This window comes from Pogona vitticeps, chromosome 1 (assembly GCF_051106095.1).
Source record: "Pogona vitticeps strain Pit_001003342236 chromosome 1, PviZW2.1, whole genome shotgun sequence".
Lineage (NCBI taxonomy): Eukaryota > Metazoa > Chordata > Lepidosauria > Squamata > Agamidae > Pogona > Pogona vitticeps.
The window spans coordinates 267,095,022-267,116,252 of record NC_135783.1 but is presented as its reverse complement, the minus strand read 5'-3'; the positions used below and the strand labels follow the sequence as shown (position 1 = coordinate 267,116,252).

Sequence of the window (21,231 nt, the reverse complement as noted above, 5' to 3'; positions counted from 1 at the left end):
GGGCTTTATATGTCAATAGAAACACCTCGACCTTCACCCAGAAGTAAACAGACTTTTAGCTGTACTTATATGGTAACACCCTACAACAGTCATATGGATCAATAAAGAGCTGTGCTTTGGATTCATGTAGTCATTTGGTTTCCCCTTCACGTATTGCTGCCTTGTCGTGGCGAAGGGGCTTGAGTAACTCAGAAGCTATGGGCTATGCCGTGCAGGGACACCCAAGACGGGCAGGTCATAGTGGAGAGTTCCGACTAAACGGAACAAAAGGCTAAAAGATATGACGCTGGAAGATGGGACCCTCAGGTCAGAAGGCGTCCAACATACTACTGAGGAAGAGCGGAGAACAAGTACAAGTAGCTCCAGAGCTAATGAAGTGGTTGGGCCAAAGCTGAAAGGACGCTCAGCTGTGGACATGCCTGGAAGTGAAAGGAAAGTCCGATGCTGCAAAGAAAAAGACTGCATATGAACCTGGAATGTAAGATCTATGATCCTTGGGAAGCTGGATGTGGTCAAACAGGAGATGGCAAGAATAAACATTGATATCCTGGGCGTCAGTGAACAAAAATGGACAGGAATGGGAGAATTCAATTCAGATGATTATCATATCTACTATTGTGGGCAAGAATCCCGCAGAAGGAATGGAGTAGCCCTCATAGTCAACAAAAGAGTGGGAAAAGCTGTAATGGGATACAATCTCAAAAATGATAGAATGATTTCAAAACGAATCCAAGGCAGACCTTTCAACATCACAGTAATCGAAGTTTATGCACCAACCACCAATGCTGAGGAGACTGAAACTGACCAATTTTATGAAGATTTACAACACCTTCTAGAACTGACACCAAAGAAAGATGTTCTTCTCACTCTAGGGGACTGGAATGCTAAAGTAGGGAGTCGAGAGATAAAAGGAACAACAGGGAAGTTTGGCCTTGGAGTTCAAAATGAAGCAGGACAAAGGCTAATAGAGTTTTATCAAGATAATAAGCTGGTCATCACAAACACTCTTTTCCAACAACAACAAGAAACGACTCTACACATGGAAATCACCAGATGGGCAATACCGAAATCAGATTGATTATATTCTCTGCAGCCAAAGATGGAGAAGCTCTATACAGTCAGCAAAAACAAGACCTGGAGCTGATTGTGGCTCTGATCATCAGCTGCTCATAGCAAAATTCAAGCTTAAACTGAAGAGAGAAGGAAAAACCACTGGGCTAGGCAGGTATAATCTAAACCACATCCCTTATGAATACACAGTGGAAGTGAAGAACAGATTTAAGGAACTCGATTTGGTGGACAGAGTGCCTGAAGAACTTTGGATAGAGGCTCGTAACATTGTCCAGGAGGCAGCAACAAAAACCATCCCAAAGAAAAGGAAATGCAAGAAAGCAAAGTGGCTGTCCAACGAGGCCTTAGAAATAGCAGAGAGGAGAAGGGAAACAAAATGCAAGGGAGATAGGGAAAATTACAGAAAATTGAATGCAGACTTCCAAAGAATAGCAAGGAGAGACAAGAGGGCCTTCTTAAATGAACAATGTAAAGAAATAGAGGAAAATAATAGAAAAGGAAAAACCAGAGATCTGTTAGGAAAATTGGAGATATTAGAGGAACATTTTGTGCAAAGATGGACATGATAAAAGACAAAAATGGGTGGGACCTCACAGAAGCAGAAGACAAGGTGGCAAGAATACAGTGGTGCCTCGCTTAACGAGTGCACCGTATAGCGATGTTTCCGTATAGCGATCCCTTTTTCGGGATCGTATACGGAAACATACCCGATCTTCGCAATGGGGAAAACCCGCATTGCGAAGATCGGGTATTGCGGCGGCCATTTTGGAGCCGCCGAACAGCTGATCGGCGGTTCCAAAATGGCCGCCGGAAGCCCGGAAATGGCTGCCGGCAGCCGTTTTCGCGCCCTGCCCTCGCTTAGCGAAGGCGCGAAAATGGCTGCCGGCACCTGGAATCCTCGCTGAACGGGTAAGTAACGAAGGTATTGGAACGCATTAAACGAAGTTTAATGTGTTCCAATACCTTTCCCCTACCCGTTTAGTGATGATTCCGTATAGCGAGGCACCACTGTACACAGAGGAATTATACCAGAAAGATTTGTATATCCCGGACAACCCAGATAATGTGGTTGCTGACCTTGAGCCAGACATCCTGGAGAATGAAGTCAAGTAGGCCTTGGAAAGCTTGGCTAACAACAAGGCCAGTGGAGGTGATGGCATTCCAGTTGAACTATTTAAAATCTTAAAAGATGATGCTGTTAAGGTGGTACATTCAATTTGCCAGCAAGTTTGGAAAACTCATCAGTGGCCAGAGGACTGGAAAAGATCAGTCTACATCCCAATCCCAAAGAAGGGGCAGTGCCAAAGAATGCTCCAACTACCGTACAATTGCACTCATTTCACACACTAGCAAGGTTATGCTCAAAATCTTACAACGTAGGCTTCAGCAGTATGTGGACTATGAACTCCCTGAAGTACAAGCTGGATTCCGAAGGGGCAGAGGAACTAGAGGCCAAATTGCTAATATGCGCTGGATTATAGAGAAAGCCAGAGAGTTCCAGAAAAACATCTACTTCTGCTTCATTGACTATGCAAAAGCCTTTGTGTGTGGACCACAGCAAACTATGGCAAGTCCTTAAAGAAATGGGAGTGCCTGACCACCTTATCTATCTCCTGAGAAACCTATACATGGGACAGGAAGCAACAGTTAGAACTGGATATGGAACAACTGATTGGTTCAAAATTGGGAAAGGAGTATGACAAGGCTGTATATTGTCCCCCTGCTTATTCAACTTATACAGTATGCAGAATTCATCATGTGAAAGGCTGGACTGGAGGAATCCCAAACCGGAATTAAGATTGCCGGAAGAAATATCAACAACCTCCGATATGCAGATGATACCACTCTGATGGCAGAAAGTGAGGAGGAATTAAGGAACCTTGTAATGAGGGTGAAAGAGCAGAGTGCAAAAAACGGTCTGAAGCTCAACATCAAAAAAACTAATATCATGGCCACTTGTCCCATCAGTTCCTGGCAAATATAAGGGGAAGATATGGAGGCAGTGACAGATTTTAGTTTCTTGGCCTCCATGATCACTGCAGATGGAAACAGCAGCCACGAAATAAAAAAAAAAAAAAAAAAAACGCCTGCTTCTTGGGAGGAAAGCGATGACAAACCTTGACAACATCCTAAAAAGCAGAGACATCGCCTTGCCAACAAAAGTCCGAATAGTCAAAGCTGTGGTTTTTCCTGTAGTGATGTATGGAAGTGAGAGCTGAACCATAAAGAAAGGTGACTGCCGAAGAATTGATGCTTTTGAATTGTGGTGCTGGAGGAGGCTCTTGAGAGTCCCCTGGACTGCAAGGAGAACAAACCTATCAATTCTAAAGGAAATCAAGCCTGAGTGCTCACTGGAAGGACAGATCCTGAAGCTGAGGCTCCAATACTTCGGCCATCTCATGAGAAGAGAAGACTCCTTGGAAAAGACCCAGATGTTAGGAAAGTGTGAAGGCAAGAGGAGAAGGGGACGTCAGAGGACAAGATGGTTGGACAGTGTCATCGAAGCTACCAGAATGATTCCATGTAAGCCTCATGGCTGTATGCTGACCCATTCCCCTAATACAGGTATTTGTGCCAAGGCAATGCCCATACAGTGAGGAATCCAATTTTTATAGCAGAGCCACTAAGATTAATCCATTTTAAGGCCTCCTCTTACCTATACTACGAATTACTTACAAATAGATCATTCTCTTTACTATGACACTGGCCTCCTACACAAACCACTCAGGTAGAGAAACAGCACAAATAATTCTTTTTTAAACATTTCTTTTTTATTTATTTATTTTAACTACAACATAAACATAAAATACATAAACCAAAATATAAATCGACTGTGTTTCCCACCACCATATTTGGGAGCTCTTGCAGTTATCCTCTTCTTCCTCTATCTTTATTCTTCTTCTTCCTTTATTGTCCTCTTTTTGAGAACTGCATTGATTCTTGATTTGGAGCTTTCCCTTTTCCTCTTGTTAGCACATATTCCAAAAATCTGCCCATATATCATAAAAATTATTCTTTTTCATCTCTCCTTTCTTAACCTTTAAGTTACAAGTTAACTTATCATTTATAGCAACGTTCAAATTTCATTATACTGTACCATTCTTCCATTCGAAATTCAGACTTTAATTTCCAGTTCCTAGTTATTATTAATCTAGCTGCTGTTAATTAATAGGTAATCAGTTCTTTGGTCATCTTATCATATTCCACATTCTCAAATATTGATAACAGAGTTATCTCAGGATCAAATTCTATATATTTTTCACATATGTCATGGTAAAACTCCAGGCTCTGATGAAATGGGATTAGAATATTATAAAGCTTTTAAATCAATACTGATCCCCAAGTTAAAAATACTTTATAATGGGATATTGGAAGGAGAGAAAATACCTGATTCTTGGAAATATTTATTAATAACTGTTATTCCAAAACCCAAAAACTTGAAAGACCCAAGTTCGTATAGATGTATCTCATTATTAAATCAAGATGCAAAGATATTTACTGCAATCTTGGCAAATAGAATGAACAAGTTTATTACAAAATATATTAAAGAGAATCAAAATGGGGTTTTAAAGGGAAGACAAATGGAAAATTTAACTAGGAGGGTTTTGAATATTATATATAATATAGAAAAAGGTAAATCAAAGGCAGGTATTTTATCATTAGATATTTTTAAGGCATTTGATTGTGTAGAATGGCCAACATTAAAGATCCTTTTAAAGGGTTGGGGTTTTGGAAATAAATTTAGGGGCATAATAGACCAATTATATTTGGAGAATACTTCTGCAGTAATTGTTAATGATGGGATGACAGAGCAGATAGCTCTAGGCCGAGGCACCAGACAAGGTTGCCCTTTTTTCTCCAGTTCTGTTTTGTTTGATTATTGACATGTTAGCAAAAGTAATAAGGAATAATTGAAGGTATGGGTGAAAATAATTAAATAAAGATTAATTTATTTGCTGATTATACCCTATTGACAGTGAAAAACCCATTAGAAAGTATAGATAGAATTAAAATTTATTTAGAAAAAATTGGAAAAATTACTAGATTGCGTGGAAATTGGCAAAAATCTGAAATAATGTTTAATCATAATAAATTAGAACAAGAAAAAAAATTGTTGATAAATATGATTTTAAGATATGTGAATCAGTTAAATATTTAGGTATAGATTTAGTAAAAGATACTAAAAATAAACATAATTATAATAAGTTAAAAGGATATATTAAAAAGAAACTACAGGAATATACTAACTTAAACCTTTCTTGCTTTGGAAGGATCACACTGATAAAAATGAAGATTCTACCAAAAATTAATTTTTTATTTAGAAAGTTACCAATACAGTTAACAGAAGATGATTTTAAATTTTGGCAAGGAATGATTAATAAATAAATATTGTAATGAAGCGAAGAGAGCCAGAATAAATAAAAAGTATTGGTATAAAACAAAAAAGAGGCATACATACCAAATATTAAAAATTATTATTTGGCTACTCAGTTGAGATTTATTGGGGAAATTATATCTAACCCAGAATGGTTAATTTGGTGGAAAATTGAATCATCAGAATTAGAGGTAGATATTGAAAACATCTATTTGGTATGATTAAGAAATATAAAATAAGTGAAATTAATAACCCGTTTTTAAAGACTGTGTTAAACGTCTGGTACAAGTATAGAAAGAATTTATGTCCGTTTAAGTCTCCATTAGGATTAGTGAATGAAATAGAGAATTTTTTTGCCAATAGGAAAGTTTATGAAGAATTATTTAAAGAAAAAAAGTGATTAGATTAAAAGACTGGTTGTATAAAACAAGACTGAAAGATCAAATGAAACAAATCCTTCAGAATAAGAATATATCATGGTTGAATTATATGCAGTTAGAAAGATGGACTAATGAATAGGTAAAGTTATATAATAAAGGTAGAGAATATGCAAAGTATGAATAATTTCTATTATCATATGAAGATATTCAGATCACCGTTTCAGTAAAGGGTGCAGTGAGTAAAATTTATAGATTCCTGCTTGATCTAGAAGAAGAAAAGACAGAAAGAAGGATTGAAGTTAGTGTGGGAACAAGACTTAGGAAAAAGAATAAATTATGAAAATAGAGGAAGATGTGGAAACTGAGGGTTTTAAGATTTATGTCAGTGAGAATAAGAGAATTTTTTTCAAATGGTTTCAACAAAATTCTGATTGCTTTCTTATAAACCAAGATTGCTGTTGTTTAGTCATTAAGTCGTGTCCGACTCTTCGTGACCCCATGAACCAGAGCATGCCAGGCCCTCCTGTCTTCCACTACCTCCCAGAATTGGGTCAAATTCATGTTGGTAGCTTCAATGACATTGTCCAACCATCTCGTCCTATAAACTAAGATAAGAACCACTAAAAAAGGGGCAACCCTGATGCCTATGCAAACTAAATACTGAGGCTAGCTACAGCACTAGGTAAAAGAGGGTCTGGGTAAAAGACAGATCCTCAGGAATTTCATATGATTTTACACTATCAAGTCATAGGCCCCATCTATGCCAACAGATTATACCACAGAAATTATCAATCTTTTGGTGCATGGCTTTGTGATGGTGCAAAAACTTGGATTCAAGGCATGGATTCATATGATTTCATATGATTTTTAGATGCAATCCTCTCTAAACCATTATAGGTAAAAACAAAATAACTCTAAACCACTGTCATTTCATAGATCCTATCAGCAATCATTCGAGGCAGGTATCAAGACTAGAAGGTATCAGTCCCTTTAAAGGTTGCAGTAGGAGAAAAGGACATATTTTATGGAAATGTATGCTGCCAGCTTCCTGTGTGCAGGGACTGTTTCATCAGTCTTATGAATGAGGCGATATTCCACATAAGCAAAACAGAGAGAGAGAGAGAACACACTGATGAACAACATCCCATGCAAGGGGAGCTTTGGATTTCAGCTGCAGCTGCTACTCTTTGCTTCTGACTTAAGAGAAAATCTCTTGTGTAAACAGCAATCGGACTCCATCACAACTCACAGTTGTGTGAGTGATGTATATAGTACAATTTGAATGATCAAATCCTAGGAAATTATGGGAAAATAATTGGTAAAAAGTGCAAGTTGTGATTTATCAGAGCAGGTACAATTCTCTTCTCTGTGAACTGTATTGATGCCTCTGTTATAGATGAAACTTTTGCTTTTTTACAAAAGGAACAAAATACAAAGGAGGCTCTTTCTCTCTTTTTAGTTTGTTTTTGTGTTCTTTCATGGATTCCCAAAAGAGCTTCACACACACACACACACACACACACACACACACACACACACACACACACAATGAATGATTTATGCTAATAACAGACATGTACACAAAAGTTTCATGTACAGTGGTACCTCGACTTACAAACATCTCCACTTGCCAACAATTTGAATTACGAATGGCTCCATTTGCAAAAAGTTGCTTCAACTTGCGAATGGAGCCTTACGAACGAAAAACAGAAAGCGTGCTGCCCTTTTTTCCCCTAAGTTCATTTTAGGTCAAAAGAAGAAGAAAAATCTCCCCCTAGTGGTAGAGTACGGATTAACCTGCTTTGCATTAGTTCCTATGGGAACTAATGCCTCTACCTACGAACAGCTATGGGAACTAATGCCTCTACCTACGAACAGTGCCTTGACATATGAATGAAAAACAGCAGGTATGGATTAAATGGTTTTCAATGCATTTCTATGGAAAAGTTTGCCTCGACTTATGAACTTTTTGGTGTACGAACGCCGTTCCAATATGGATTAAGTTCGTAAGTCAAAGTACCTCTGTACTTTCATGGTCCCCTCTTTCATTTAACATTTCTTTCACCCTTTGCATGTCAGATCAGCCAGCTTTTCCCTCCCCATCCAACAGCATTGTGGGGGCTGCTTTAAGCAACCAATCAGAACATCCAGGAGAGGGGAAACAGGAATTTTGAAGCTATAAAATGGTCTTGATTGTTTGGAAAACAGTACGAGTGCATTTCCTTTGTTTCACTATTTTATTTATTTATTTATTTATTTATTTATTTATTTATTTATTTATTTATTTATTTATTTATTTATTTATTTATTTATTGGATTTTTACCCCACCCCTCTTGACCATGTCTACTCAGGGTGGCTTACACTAGTTCCTTGTGGGTGCAGGAGCTCTCAGTGACCTCCATCTTGAATTGTCTGGCTGATTGTACTTCTGCCTCTGTTGTGGGTCCTTAGATTTTTCCCTTTTTTTCTGGTGTTTCCCCACCCCCAGATTCGTTGGATTATTTTGGCTGCTGCCACTAGACAGTATGCATGTGCCAGCATGCCTTCTTGGGATTTTTTAATTATTATTATTTTCCCTCCCTTTTAATTGAAGTGGTGGTTCCTTTCATATTAAGCAAAAGTACTGGTGCACAAAAAACAAAAAACAAAAATGAAGGAGACATCCCTTTCCTGAAAGATACCAAAAGGGAAGAAAACAAAGGTTTTTGCTGTGCACATCACTAGCCTCTATATACAAGTAGCAATATTAAGGAAACTTGAGAACTGCCCTTTTCAACTGTCAAAAAAGAGGGTGAAATCCAGAATCATACAAACTAAGAGAATCTCCCCTTTTCTGGAGTGCTAACGGAAGCTGTACAATTGGTGTCAGAGGCTGATTGAACAACAGTGAGATTCAGCTTCAGTACTGTTTTCTCTACCAGGCATAATAGGGACAGAATCTATATGCAAATCAATAGGTGCCTTTAATTTCATTACATATGTCCCAGGATGCAGTATTATGTTACTTTTGATGTTGCTGTTAGGTGAGAAATTTTAAGCAACTTTGATTAATAAATGTATTCTCGAAGGCTTTCACAGCCAGGATCTGATCGTTGTTGTGGGTTTTTCAGCCAAAGAGCCCGAAAAACCCACAACAACCATTTGATTAATAAACTTAATATGGATCTGGATTTAACATACAGAATCACCTTGTCAACAGTAAGCATTCAAATTATTCAAATATTTCAGTTTCAATACAATTTTAATATCACAGAAAGCAATGAACACTACAATAATATGTGACTCACAAGTCACAATACACATATATTGTGAGAAAAGTAAATCCAGTATATACAAATGCAAAACCCAATATCCTGTAGCTCTCAATTTTAAAAATAAATTTGGTACAATTCCCTCTTATATGATAAAGCAGCTCTGGTGTTTCAGTTACTGTCTGAAACAGGAAAGGGCAGACATCCAGATGTTAAATATGTTTACAAATTACCCCGTTATGCAAATACTACACAAAAATAAATACATAAGTATTGTATTTGTTTCCCCCTCCTCTCTACCAGTCATAGTGATTTTTCCAAATTAGGATTCTTTGATCCTTTTTAAACATCTTCAAAACATCAAGAATGAAACATGGCCTTGTGTAACCTCATGGTGCTCCCCTTTTCTCATCCTCCATGTACAAGAAGAGAAGAAAAAATGCTATACCTTCCATTGTGGAGCAAATTGTCATGACGCATTGCCTATAAAGTCAGGGAAGAGTGGTTTGTTCTAAGCCTCGTTAGCTGAAACAAAGCACAGATCCCTTCAACTTCAAAGTGAAAGGGGACCTGCAGTTGTGTTTTAGAGCAAAATTTACCTTTTCTCCTCTCGTAGTCGAGAGGATGGCAAGAACAAGGCTTAATGCAACTTACTCTAATGCAACTCTAAACTTCCTGGGTCTGAATTGGGCCTTCATTTTCATTGCATTGGCCAGACCTTGAAAAATTTACTGTTTTGTACTATAGCTCCCCAGTTCCATGGCCAGACTCCATTCTAGCTGGGGATTCTGGGAGCTGTAGCATAACAATTGCCAAGCTTTCTAAGTTAGTTTACACATTATTTGTAACAAACTCCATTTGTATCTGTCTTTAGGTCAAGACAAAAAAGGTTTTACTGAGTGCCTTCAGCAAACATATGCTATTACTCAGCAATAAGCAGCATCAACTATTAAGTGTATTACACTTTATTATACTGTATAAAGCTTAATCTTTCCTATTAGAATATAAAGTAAAAACATTTTTAAAACCCTATTTTTGCAGATCCTCATAATGGGTTTTTTAAAAATCATCTACAAAATGCAATGAACATATTATAAAAGACTTTCCAAACTACATAAAGTGATAAATGGAAGTTTGAGTGATCTGACTGCATGCCAGTTGGCCTGAACCGCTTCCCAGCATGCAGAAGGTCCAGCTGTTTCAGTAGAGTTTCAGTGTGTGTGGACTGAGCCCATCATAGCAAACCTGTAAGCTTATTTGCCAGTGTATTGACCTGAGATATATTATTTGTGCATTAGTCTCCAGCAGCAGCTTAAATACAGATATGTTTGTACAGATTTTCTACTGAATACTGTCAACATCATAAAAAAGAACAGGATCAGTTTTGTCTACAGGTGTATGTTTGTTAATACACAGCATCATAATTCTGATTTTTATATACAACCAAATTACGATACCTATATAAGTACAATCTATGATGTGAAAATATCTTGAAAATGCATACTTCTGCCAGTATGTTGTATGGCAAATATTCACTTGATCCTTGTGCATTTTATTATGAAAAATTCTGTTGATATTAACTTACACTGTTACAAATGGCAGTTTTTTACTACTGTTATTTCATTTACTAAATACTATGCCTTGTAAACAAATTATGTAAGTTACATCCATTTAACAGTGCAGTAACACTTTCTCTGATTATTTACAATATACACATATAATTTGTAAACACAAACTTTTTCCACTACTGCATCTTTTTTTTAAACACTGGAACATTTTTTTCTTTTCTACCTATGAAATAGAATATATACAAAGACACAACCTATCCACTTTTCTGTATCAATGAATACATTTAGCCAGCTATAGTCTTTAGGGCAAACTAAGCTGTACCTGTGTAAATTTTGAAAACCCAGAATTAACATTGGAGGAAGTGAAAAGCCATGACTTTCAGTACCCTTTCAGTACCCTGTCCTTAGTGGAGGTATACGAGATAAGGCATCCACAGAATTCATTTATGCTTTCTGCATAAAGATTGATGGAAGTCAGGAGTTATTTTCATAATGCTTGGTAGAAGCACCATTACTTCCATTTATACTCACAGCACACAGTTCCTTCTTCTGCAATAATATTTTAATCAAATCTTGCAAAGCAGGTGTTCATCATACTGGAAGGACAAGGATTTGTCTTTTTGAATTTGTATCCCAATAAGCCTCCAAAATGCTGCCTTTCATATTTCTTTACCACCTTCTGTTCTTCCAAGGAAGATGTTTGTCTTTCTTCTGCTCCTTTTATCCTCCACTGTTTCACATTCAACCATGTAGATCCTTTCACAAATTTAAAGAGAACAGAATGTTTTGCTCGTTACAATAAATCAGGGATGAGAAACATGTATCCCAATAGATCAGTGGTTCCCAACCATGGGTCCCCAGATGTTCTTGGACTAAAACTCCCAGAAGCCTTAACCACTAGCTGTGCTGGCTAGGATTTCTGTGAGTTGTAGTCCACAAATGTCTGGGAACCACTCCTCTAAATGTTGTTGGACTGCAACTCACATGATCCTCAGCCAGAACAGCCAGTGGTTCAAGATGATGGAAGCTGAAATTCAACAATAACATGAGGGCCTGATCCCTGTGGTATATTGCTTAGTTATTGCATAATTATTATTTGTTTCTGTATGTCAGAAGAGGGATTCATTAAATCCAATATGAGATGTGAAATGTTCCTTGGGATTGCATGGTCTAGCCTTTCTCCTATCCTGGACGGATCATAAGAAGCATTCTCTGCAATGTCTAGATGTACACAAGCACAGCTTTTCCCAGCAGGACAATCACTGCCCACTCAGGATTCCTTCTCAGTTGCAGGAGCTCTCAATGCAAACAGCTGCCATACACCAAGTACTTTTCTCAAAAATACCCTTTCAGACAAAACCAGTTTTTCTCTTTGAATAGGAGAATCCCATGCTACATATCCCATATGTTTCAAAAGCAGATCTCTCTCTCTCTCTCTCTCTCTCTCTCTCTCTCTCTCTGTGTGTGTGTGTGAAATAGAAAGAAAATACTGTTTCTTGGGAGATGGTCTGAATGCATGCCAATCTATTAAAGAATGCATAGCTATTAGTTAGAGCCGATGTCCAGGAAATGACTCTTCCATTATTTACTTGCTATTTTAATGTCGTACTGTGAGCCAAATGCATTTCCATTGTGTCTATTAATATTCAGTATCCCCAAAACATGTGTAATATAAGCATTAAAGGTGGATCTTATGTCTTGATAAGGGATGCACAGGATAGTGTTAGCTCACTGTACGGGTTTTTTTTAGTAGCGGCTCAGAGATGACCTGTTAAGCTTTTTGAACAGTTACAAGAAACCAAGAGAGGAGGTTATCCAAAGTTTCGGAGTAACTTGCAGACAGATTTTGGCAATAATTCACTGATCACTGTTTAAGTTTAATTTGTTGGGTTTTTTTTAATGAGCTATAATTTCAGTTCACACTTAACACTTTAATCTATTTTAATGATTTCAGTGTATCATTGCAGGTTATTAATTATCCCCCCACTATCTAAGATGCCATGAAGTGGGCAGTTTTCCCTTCATTGTTACAGGTTTATTTGACATGCTCATTCCTCTGTTTTCTAATTGAAAGGTGTGTGCTATTCATTCCTATCTATTAACAGTCAGAAATGAAAAGGCAGTGTAGCCAATAAAAGTCAAGGAATTGGGTTTAAATCCTGTTTGGCTGTGATTTAATTTGGGCTGTTGCAGATATCAGAGCTGTAAGGATGTCCATGGCACGACTCTTACATGCCCAAGTACTTTACCACCACAACTACATGTACAATCTAATTGACTTGACATACAAATACATATTGAATCACAGCCTACAATACAATTAGTAGTAATTTGCTTACCATCAGTTGCCATCTTTCATTCTCAGACCTCTTTGAGTCAGTTTTGATGATCCTCTAATTCTAGCTCTTTGGCTCTGGGGACAAGAATAAAAAAGACTCAGCTATGACAACTGATCAGTCGTCCATGTTCACAATAATGTTATGGAAAAGACAGTATAAGGATTCCTGTCCTTTTCCGCCTCAATTATGTCTAGGCAATCAGATACAATTCAATTTACTACCAACTCCTCCATGATTAAAAATACATATAATATCTAATGAAGTCAGTGCTCCAAAAATCTGCATGGCACACATAAAAGAACAATTTCTGAGTGAAATAAGGACCGTTCTCTGTGTGATAGACACTGTGTGGCAGTGCAGTGTTTGAGAATTGCTAGGTTCAAACCAAACTCCGCCAAGAAGCTCTGAAGTTATCCACAGAATGATGGCATTTTGATGAGTAGTTTCTCTTGTAGTTTGGGTGGATGAATGTAACGAAGCTCCCCCCAAAAAAGAATTCCACATTTCTTAATGAACTATAAATCCCACAGTTCCATAACAGTTACATTATAATAAAACACATTTATTTATTTATTTATTTATTTATTTATTTATTTATTTATTTATTTATTTATTTATTTATTTATTTATTTATTTAACTTATATGCCGCCCACACTACCCAAAGGTCTCTGGGCGGCTTACAGCATTTAAAATACAATAAAAGAGCAAAATAAAAGGGCAAAATAATTAAAATGCAATTAAAATATATATACTAAAAATTGACATCAGACCCACATTTGATGTTATTTCAGTTAAAAGCCATTTGGAACAGGAAGGTTTTGACCTGGCGCCAAAATGTCATCAGCGTCGGCGCCAGACGAATCTCAGTCAGGAGGGCATTCCATAGTCTAGGGGCAGCTGCCGAAAAGGCCCTTTCTCTACAAACCGTCCCTCTTATCTCCTTAATTGTGCACAGTGGATCAGTGGTTCCCCAACTTGAGACCCTAGTCTTTCTCAGATTACAGTTCTGGAAGCCCTGACCACTGCCTGTGCTGTGTACGGCATCTGAAAGTTGTGGTCCAAGAACATTTGGGGCTTCTGTCATTTGGGACTCTATATTCTGGGTTGTTAGGTGAATGTAACGTCACTATTAATGCTGCACTTTGGTGAAAGTTTGGAATATAAATGTAAAATAAAGGAATGAATGCAAATGTGTTGTCCACCATCAGCTCCTTGGCATATCTAAGCCCCACCAACTTATGACTGAAAGCACACATTTGTTATGAACACAATATTTATTATGATTTTGATGGTTATGTAAACAATTTTTAGCACACACCTTCAAAAACTGACATGTGAACCAATGCCCAAAACTACTGTATAAAGTGTCACTTTAAAAAGTTTTTTTTTTTTTTGCCTTGCCCCCTTTTGGAAGTGAACTGTAATATGTGACATTAATGGACAGTTGACAAGGAAAAAATTATTTTGGCACCCGAGTGTTCTGTGTACCAGAACTTACTAAAGAAAACAAATAAATAAAATAAATCTTTCCCACTTTGCTGGTCTGAAGATCTCCTAGTAATGAAACCTGTGCAAACGTGGGAGAGTCAATGCATTTTCGTGTGTTTTTTTTATAATCTTTGAGAAGCAATAATCTCTCTCTCTCTCTCTCTCTCTCTCTCTCTCTCTGTAAAACAGTGCCTTGCTGCAAGAGCCTTCCATCCCCTTGGCTAACTCTTGTTAAGCAATGGCATTACTGATTGGATTGAATTATGGGTGGCCAGCTGATTTTCATTTGTTGTGTTATTTATATACATTTATATGCTACTTTGCCTACAAAGTAGAATGAGTAGAGTTTCTGGGTGGTCTCCCATCTAGGCAATTCAAGAAGTTACAGCAAATATCAGTAAATCCCCTCTTCTAACACTACTCCCAGGCATAACTTGCAACACTATTCTGATTATCTTTGTAATTACTGTCATCTGCATTATTTTGAAGACCAAACACTTGAGCTACAATCCTATGCATGCTTCCAAAGCAATGAAGCCACTTCTGAGAATGATACATTTGTACATTGCCTTGTCTTCTTTCCCCCTCATTGAAAAAATTACAGACAGTGTTGAAAATTGTGTGCATATGTGTTTAAGGTGCTCATCTGGCACTTTCACCCTTTTTGTCTTCCAGAGAATTAAGAGTATTAATGATTCATTTGGATTCCACACAGGCAAACAGTTTTGCCATTACTAACACTACCTTTGTGCCACGGAAAATGTATGTTTAAAACAGATTGTAGCTTTTCGATGCATTTAAAATAAATATTTCCTGCTGCAAATGACAATAACGTAAGAAGCAGAATACTCCACATTGGTACACTAATGGTGATATGCTATGCAAGGCATAATGCAACAATTTACTTCAATAATGGACATCTGCATGGAGCAGGAAGAAAATCCTCTGCCTGGAACTTGAGCGTATTCTCTCCATCTTTGAGATTTTCTCCACTAATGGCTAACTGTGAGTTCTTACTTACATGATCAACAGTTCCGATTCATAGCGCATTAATTTATTCTTTTCCAACACCAGGCCAAACCATTCATGTAGCAGCTGAGAGTCGTCTTGTGTGCTTGAATCTGTTTAAGAGATTTAAAAAATGTGTCTAGCAAGATTGTGTTTTCTTCCTCATGATCTGAAAAGTTACACCATGCAGAGACCCAAGCAAAAGCGTCTCTCTCTTAAAAAGTATTGAATGCCTTCCACCTTCACATTTGATTTGCTGGATATTTCTCTCAGTAGTCAAACACTACAACTAAAACTACTAGTTGAACTGTAGAAGACATATAAACAAGTTATATTCTATATCTCAGATACAGATGACATTAGGCTACCCGGCCCTGATCCTTTGTCTTGTAAATGTATTGTAATGTCTGGCATATGGTGTCAAAACCAAAGCTCCAGCCAACCCAATCCTGTCAATTCCAGCTGACAAGTAGGTGCCCAGAGCACCCTTGATTTTAAGGACCCCAGGCAGAGTACTTGCCTTGTAATGCTTCTTTGGATCTTTTACCATAAATACTGAAAATAAGCAGGGAAACCTTCTGTCTGCTAACTATCACATGATCAAGGTGGTGGTGGGAACGCATGGCCTGCTAGGTGTCATTGGACTGCACTGTTCCTTGTTGTTGGCTATACAGTACTGACTAGGGCTTATGGGAACCACAGCACAACAACATCTGGAAACACCACCACCAGCAGCCCTGTCTTCAAGGCAAAAGGAAGTTAGAGGAGCTGGTGTGCACATCATCCTATATGGTGTGCTTTCCTTAGGAGCCCTCATGCCTGCTTGCCAGGGTTTGCAGGTCCAAGAGAGAGGTAGCAGCAATCACTTTGTGCCATTCAACTTTCACTTCTCACATTCCATACCTGCTTCCCACTAAGATAAAAAGCAGGCTTACAAAGAAAAAGAAAAAGAAAAGAAAAGGAAGAGAAGGCAAATTAGCAAAACAGTTGAAAATGTCACAGTACTCAGAACCATTTAAACACCACAATACAGGTTAAAAGACTGAGATACGTCTTTTCTATAAGCAGCAAGAGTGAGAGCAATCCATGTGTTCATACTACCACTAAGACTGCAATAAGGCTAATTTGCCAGGTGCTGCCTTGTCAAGCTGAGAACTTCATTCCACCGCAGGGAAACAAGTAACTCCCACGTCACCTCCACCTTAGTCTCCGTAGTGGGCATGGTTTAACTCCTAGCATCCTCCTCGCTTCATGGGCCTGTATTCTGGGGGCAAGTGTCCACTGTGGACATTTCAATTAGAGTGTTCTATCTGTCAGCCCTGATTGAACAGTCCTGTTAGATCAAGACCATCCTTCCATCTATCATATCGGCACTGTTATTTCTGAAATGGTTTTTCACCAAAGACAACCTTTAAAGTGTGCTTTTCCACAATTTCCAGATGTGGCTGACAGGTAAACCCCAGGCAGAATATAAAGTCTTCCTCCTGTACTGATTCTCAACAGCAGCTAGTATGTCGATGTGCACTTCTCTCAGAACATGGAGATTAAATCAAGATGTGCCATGCATGCATTCTTAGTAGTTATCCAGTTGCCAGATCCCTACAGTGTTTTGCTAGACTCTTGAAAGTTGTGGTCATTGGTCACATGGACCAGATACCTATGTGGGTGTGGCTGCTGAATTGGTCAGGGCTTTCAGCCAAATGGTAAATCTGATCTTAACCAACCATTTTGGGACAAGCAGCTGAGTCACTCAGAATCGTTCCCACTCATAGTGGAGTTGGAAGAACATGCCATAAGTGGAAACTGAAATACTTTCTGTTTGGAAACCTGAATATGTGAGAGCAAGTGTATCATTGTGGTAAGAATGCTAGTCTTCAGGAGTCAAGGTTCTAGTCCCCACTGAGCCATGAAATTCACTGGGTGATCTTTCACTGACCTACGGTACCTCACAAGGGTCAATATGAGGATATAATTACAGTGGGGAAAGGAGAACCTCTATGTGAAGCCTCAAGCTTATTAGAAAAAAGTAGAATATCTTTATTTGATACAGAACATTGTACAATTTAAAATTAGGGACATATATGAAATATAGGTAAAATTAAAAACAAAATGTTAAGACAATGAGACTATTTTTGACTGGAAGCGGGCTTCAATAGCATTATCTAGGCCATTTGCTAGATCTTCTTTTGTACATGTGATGAGGCATAAATTGCATGCACATAAGTGCTGCATAGGTTAAATTTCTCCACAGTCACAGAAGATTTGTCATGTATCCAAGTAGCTCCGTTTTACTTAATTATTCTTTGATCTTTCAACTTTGCTTTAAAATCTATTAAGTAACTTACAAATGTCTGGTTAGAGTCTTTTTCTGGTGGGAGAAACTCTTCAGTATTCATCCATTTATATAGACAGAAGCGGGATATAAACGTAACTGACAAATACAGTACATAACATTGTAGTTGATAAGGACGTATCAGTTTTGAAACACTACGGTAGTCTGGAAAGTGATGCAAAACTTGACTTCTGAAACAGCAACAGTTTCCAGAAACAGTCAGAACAAAAGACCAGCTGATTTACAGATCTTCATCCTTTCTTCTAAAGAATTGTATTAAAATTGGTTCAAGTGGCTTATATTCTGTACCTTGCCCTGGTATCTTTAAATATAGGGCAGAATACAAATGCATTGAAAATAAGGGAATAAACAAATAATAAACCAAGCTGATTCTACGGCACTATTAAAATTGAACAGGGCTGACATAAAATTCTTGCTAACACAAAAGGGCTGCCCAGCAAGCTAAGTTAACTGGCTCTGAATTTGAAAAAGAAAAGTGGGACACAATAATAACAAAATAAATGATGAACATGCCTACATACAGCTCACAGTCAACTCAGTCTTTTCTCCATCCATAGTCTATGTTATTCCAAGGACAAGATTATTCCAGATTCTTCTAATGTATATCTGCTTGTTTGCTCTCATGAAATCTTGAAGCCACGTTTCAGGCGTTGCCTTTGGAGCACTTTGTTCTGCCCCCACATACACTTTCTTCTTTTTCAGTCCAGTAGCTAATGAATAACTCCCACTAACAAAAGAGCTTTTCATCCCTCACTCACACAATTATTAGAGAGAAGTTGCATTAATGTCACCGAAGACTAGTGTTTGCAGGGTTCTCTCTAAATTTGGTTATTCAGAACCTTTGCAGCTCAATAATATTGCTTGACTGTGATGATTTTCTAATTACTGTAATAATACCTATTAAATCAGCTGAACTCCATAAGCAGAGCCCTGCTTAAAGACAGTTTAACCTAATAAGAGCCAGCCATTCGTTAAGTAACGAAGCACATTGTTTTTCAAAGACTGAGTGAATGAAATGGTAATGGCTGGAATAATACATTAACAACATAAATATTGTTATAAGCAAAATAAAAAAAATAATAAGATTTCTAGGGGCATTTGCGGAGTCTATGAAAAATTCTACACGTAAGACATATAAACGAGGAGTAATCACTGCCCTTCTGGAACACCAGCCTCTTTATCTGTCTACCAATCAATAAACAAGGGGACTAGCCAACCTTAATAAAATGAATTAAATGACTAAGGACAGGGATAGGAAAAAGGAGCTTCATTTTTTAAAGGCACATCTAGTAGGTAAGACCATAACATCTTAGTGAATCTTAGCAAAACAAACACAGAACTTACTTCATGGACTTAAGTTCCCAGAATTTCTCAGCTGGAATCATAGTGAATAAAAGGAGCTTGTTCAATCTCTGTGCGCTCATAAGTACCTTAGCACTGAAGGAGGGAACCCCTTCTGCTCAGACCCTTAAAGCCCCAGTGGAACATCACAATTCTCATGGTTGATGTAGATATGATACCACAATGAGGAAGTGCATCCACCCTCCCCCCATACCGTCCCTTTGTATACTATGCATTCCCATTCTCTGCTCTCCCTTCCACACACTGGAGGTGTTTGACAATTATCTTTGCTTGGATGCCAAAACCTTCACATCTCAAGGGCCTTGAATCAGGCCCCTGTACTGACCAAGGATGTTCACACATTTTCTTACTTCATTGGGAAAAGGTATCTTGCATCTGTCAAAAACTAGAGTGCTTGCTTCATGACAGCAAAAAATACCAGTGTGGTTTTTTTTTTTGTCAGCAGTAGAATTAGCAGAGTCATAGTATTTCTCTCCCTCACCCCCCCCCCCAAAAAAAACCCTTTTTATTTTGTGCCACAAACCTTCTGGTATGTTTTTACTCAAAACAAAACAGAAAAAACCCACCTTCTTTCTAAATTTTCATCCAAAAAACTCCTAAACAAAAATTCAAAATGTAAAAAATATATATTTTACTCTTGTAGTTTCACCTAGTGATGACAAAATATCTGATATTTGACTTGGAACTATTTATTAAAAATTCAAAAGACAAAACCAAATAAACACTCCCCTTACCATTTAGGAGTGATAACAGAGTGGCTTAATACCTGAAAAAAAATCTGTCAAAGTCCCTCTAAAGTTTCTTAAAACACTTTCGAAAAGTAAATTTTGAAAGTTTATGGGTATTATTTGTAACATTTGTAGAATATAGCTGTTACTTGTTGAAACTAAATAGTAATTTTGTCACTACTGATTACATTATTGTTACCCAGAAAGTCACCCGTTACAAGTACCTTCATTCTAACTAGTTACTGCCAAGCTTTGGTCAGGGGTAGGTAACCTGACCAAAAGATTCAAGCACTAGTGGGCATTTAGATTGGCTGATGCAAACAAGAGAAGACAGCACAAACCTAGTTACTGTATGCCAAACTATTGTGTTGATATACAGAGCTCCTGCATACTTCTCATCTGAGCAAAAAATCATTTTAAAAAAAAACCCTACAACAGGTGTAACTTGTTCTTCACTTTATACAATTAACAAAGGTTCACGAGCCTTGTTTTCTATTGCATCTCATTATCCTAGTAACAAAAAACCACTGAAATCTTGTATAGGGCTATTCAGGAGGAGGTTCCACTGAATTAATTGGGGCTTATTCCCCTGTTGACTCACTGCCTTGGCAGGGTTCCAAGGCGAAAGGGCTTAGAACTCACCTGATGAACGAAGATACTAATTTCTAAGTAGTGCCAACCTCTGAGTAATTATATTCTTGGGGAGCCTTGTAAAAGTGGGTTCAGTCAATATAGAAAGTCAGCCTGTTTTTTGGTACTTTATTTATTTATTTACAGTATTTTTTTAGCTGCACCATTACCAGTGCCTTCTGGGCAGCTTTGTGGTTTGCTGTATACCCTACAGTGTCCATTTTGTGCATATGACCGCTTCTCAAATTCTCAAGTTTCCCCAAAAGCATGAAAAAAGACATGCCAATGAAGTTTTCTAACACCAGTTCTAACATCTTCAGGAAAGTAGCATATTCTGTGACTACTGGCAAATTTCCAGCTCTGTTTACCTGATTCTCCTCGTAGCTCCCTCTCTAGCTGAACACCATACACCTCCACAGCTTTCTGTTTTTCCTCCACTTCTTCCAGTAACCGCTGGATAATCTGGACAAAGAATAGATTGATTAAACTAAAAGATTCATCAAAGAAGCATGGGGAACCTATGAACATGTGGAACTGTCTTGCTGGTCCCTCTATCCTGGTGTTGTCTCTTCTTATTGGCAGAGAGTCTCTAAAAGTCACAGGAAGGTGTTGATATGTATGCATCTCTCTTTCTCATCCAATCAAAAAAGACTTAAAAAGGAGATATTGAGAGCTG

General features: G+C 37.8%; 1 protein-coding gene across 1 annotated transcript in view; it reads right to left on the bottom strand.

Annotated features, from left to right (window-relative positions):
* Positions 1 to 9,049: 9,049 nt before the first annotated feature.
* The window catches only part of MICAL2 (microtubule associated monooxygenase, calponin and LIM domain containing 2), a 175,589-nt gene continuing 163,407 nt past the window's right edge, over positions 9,050 to 21,231 (bottom strand). Inside the window, exons 33-36 of the mRNA XM_072985774.2 lie at positions 20,924 to 21,017; positions 15,496 to 15,595; positions 12,986 to 13,059; positions 9,050 to 11,402 (exon numbers count right to left, since the gene is read on the bottom strand). Coding sequence (XP_072841875.2) covers positions 13,023 to 13,059; positions 15,496 to 15,595; positions 20,924 to 21,017 — 231 coding nt within the window. The 3' untranslated portion in view covers positions 9,050 to 11,402; positions 12,986 to 13,022. The remainder of the gene's footprint in view (positions 11,403 to 12,985; positions 13,060 to 15,495; positions 15,596 to 20,923; positions 21,018 to 21,231) is intronic.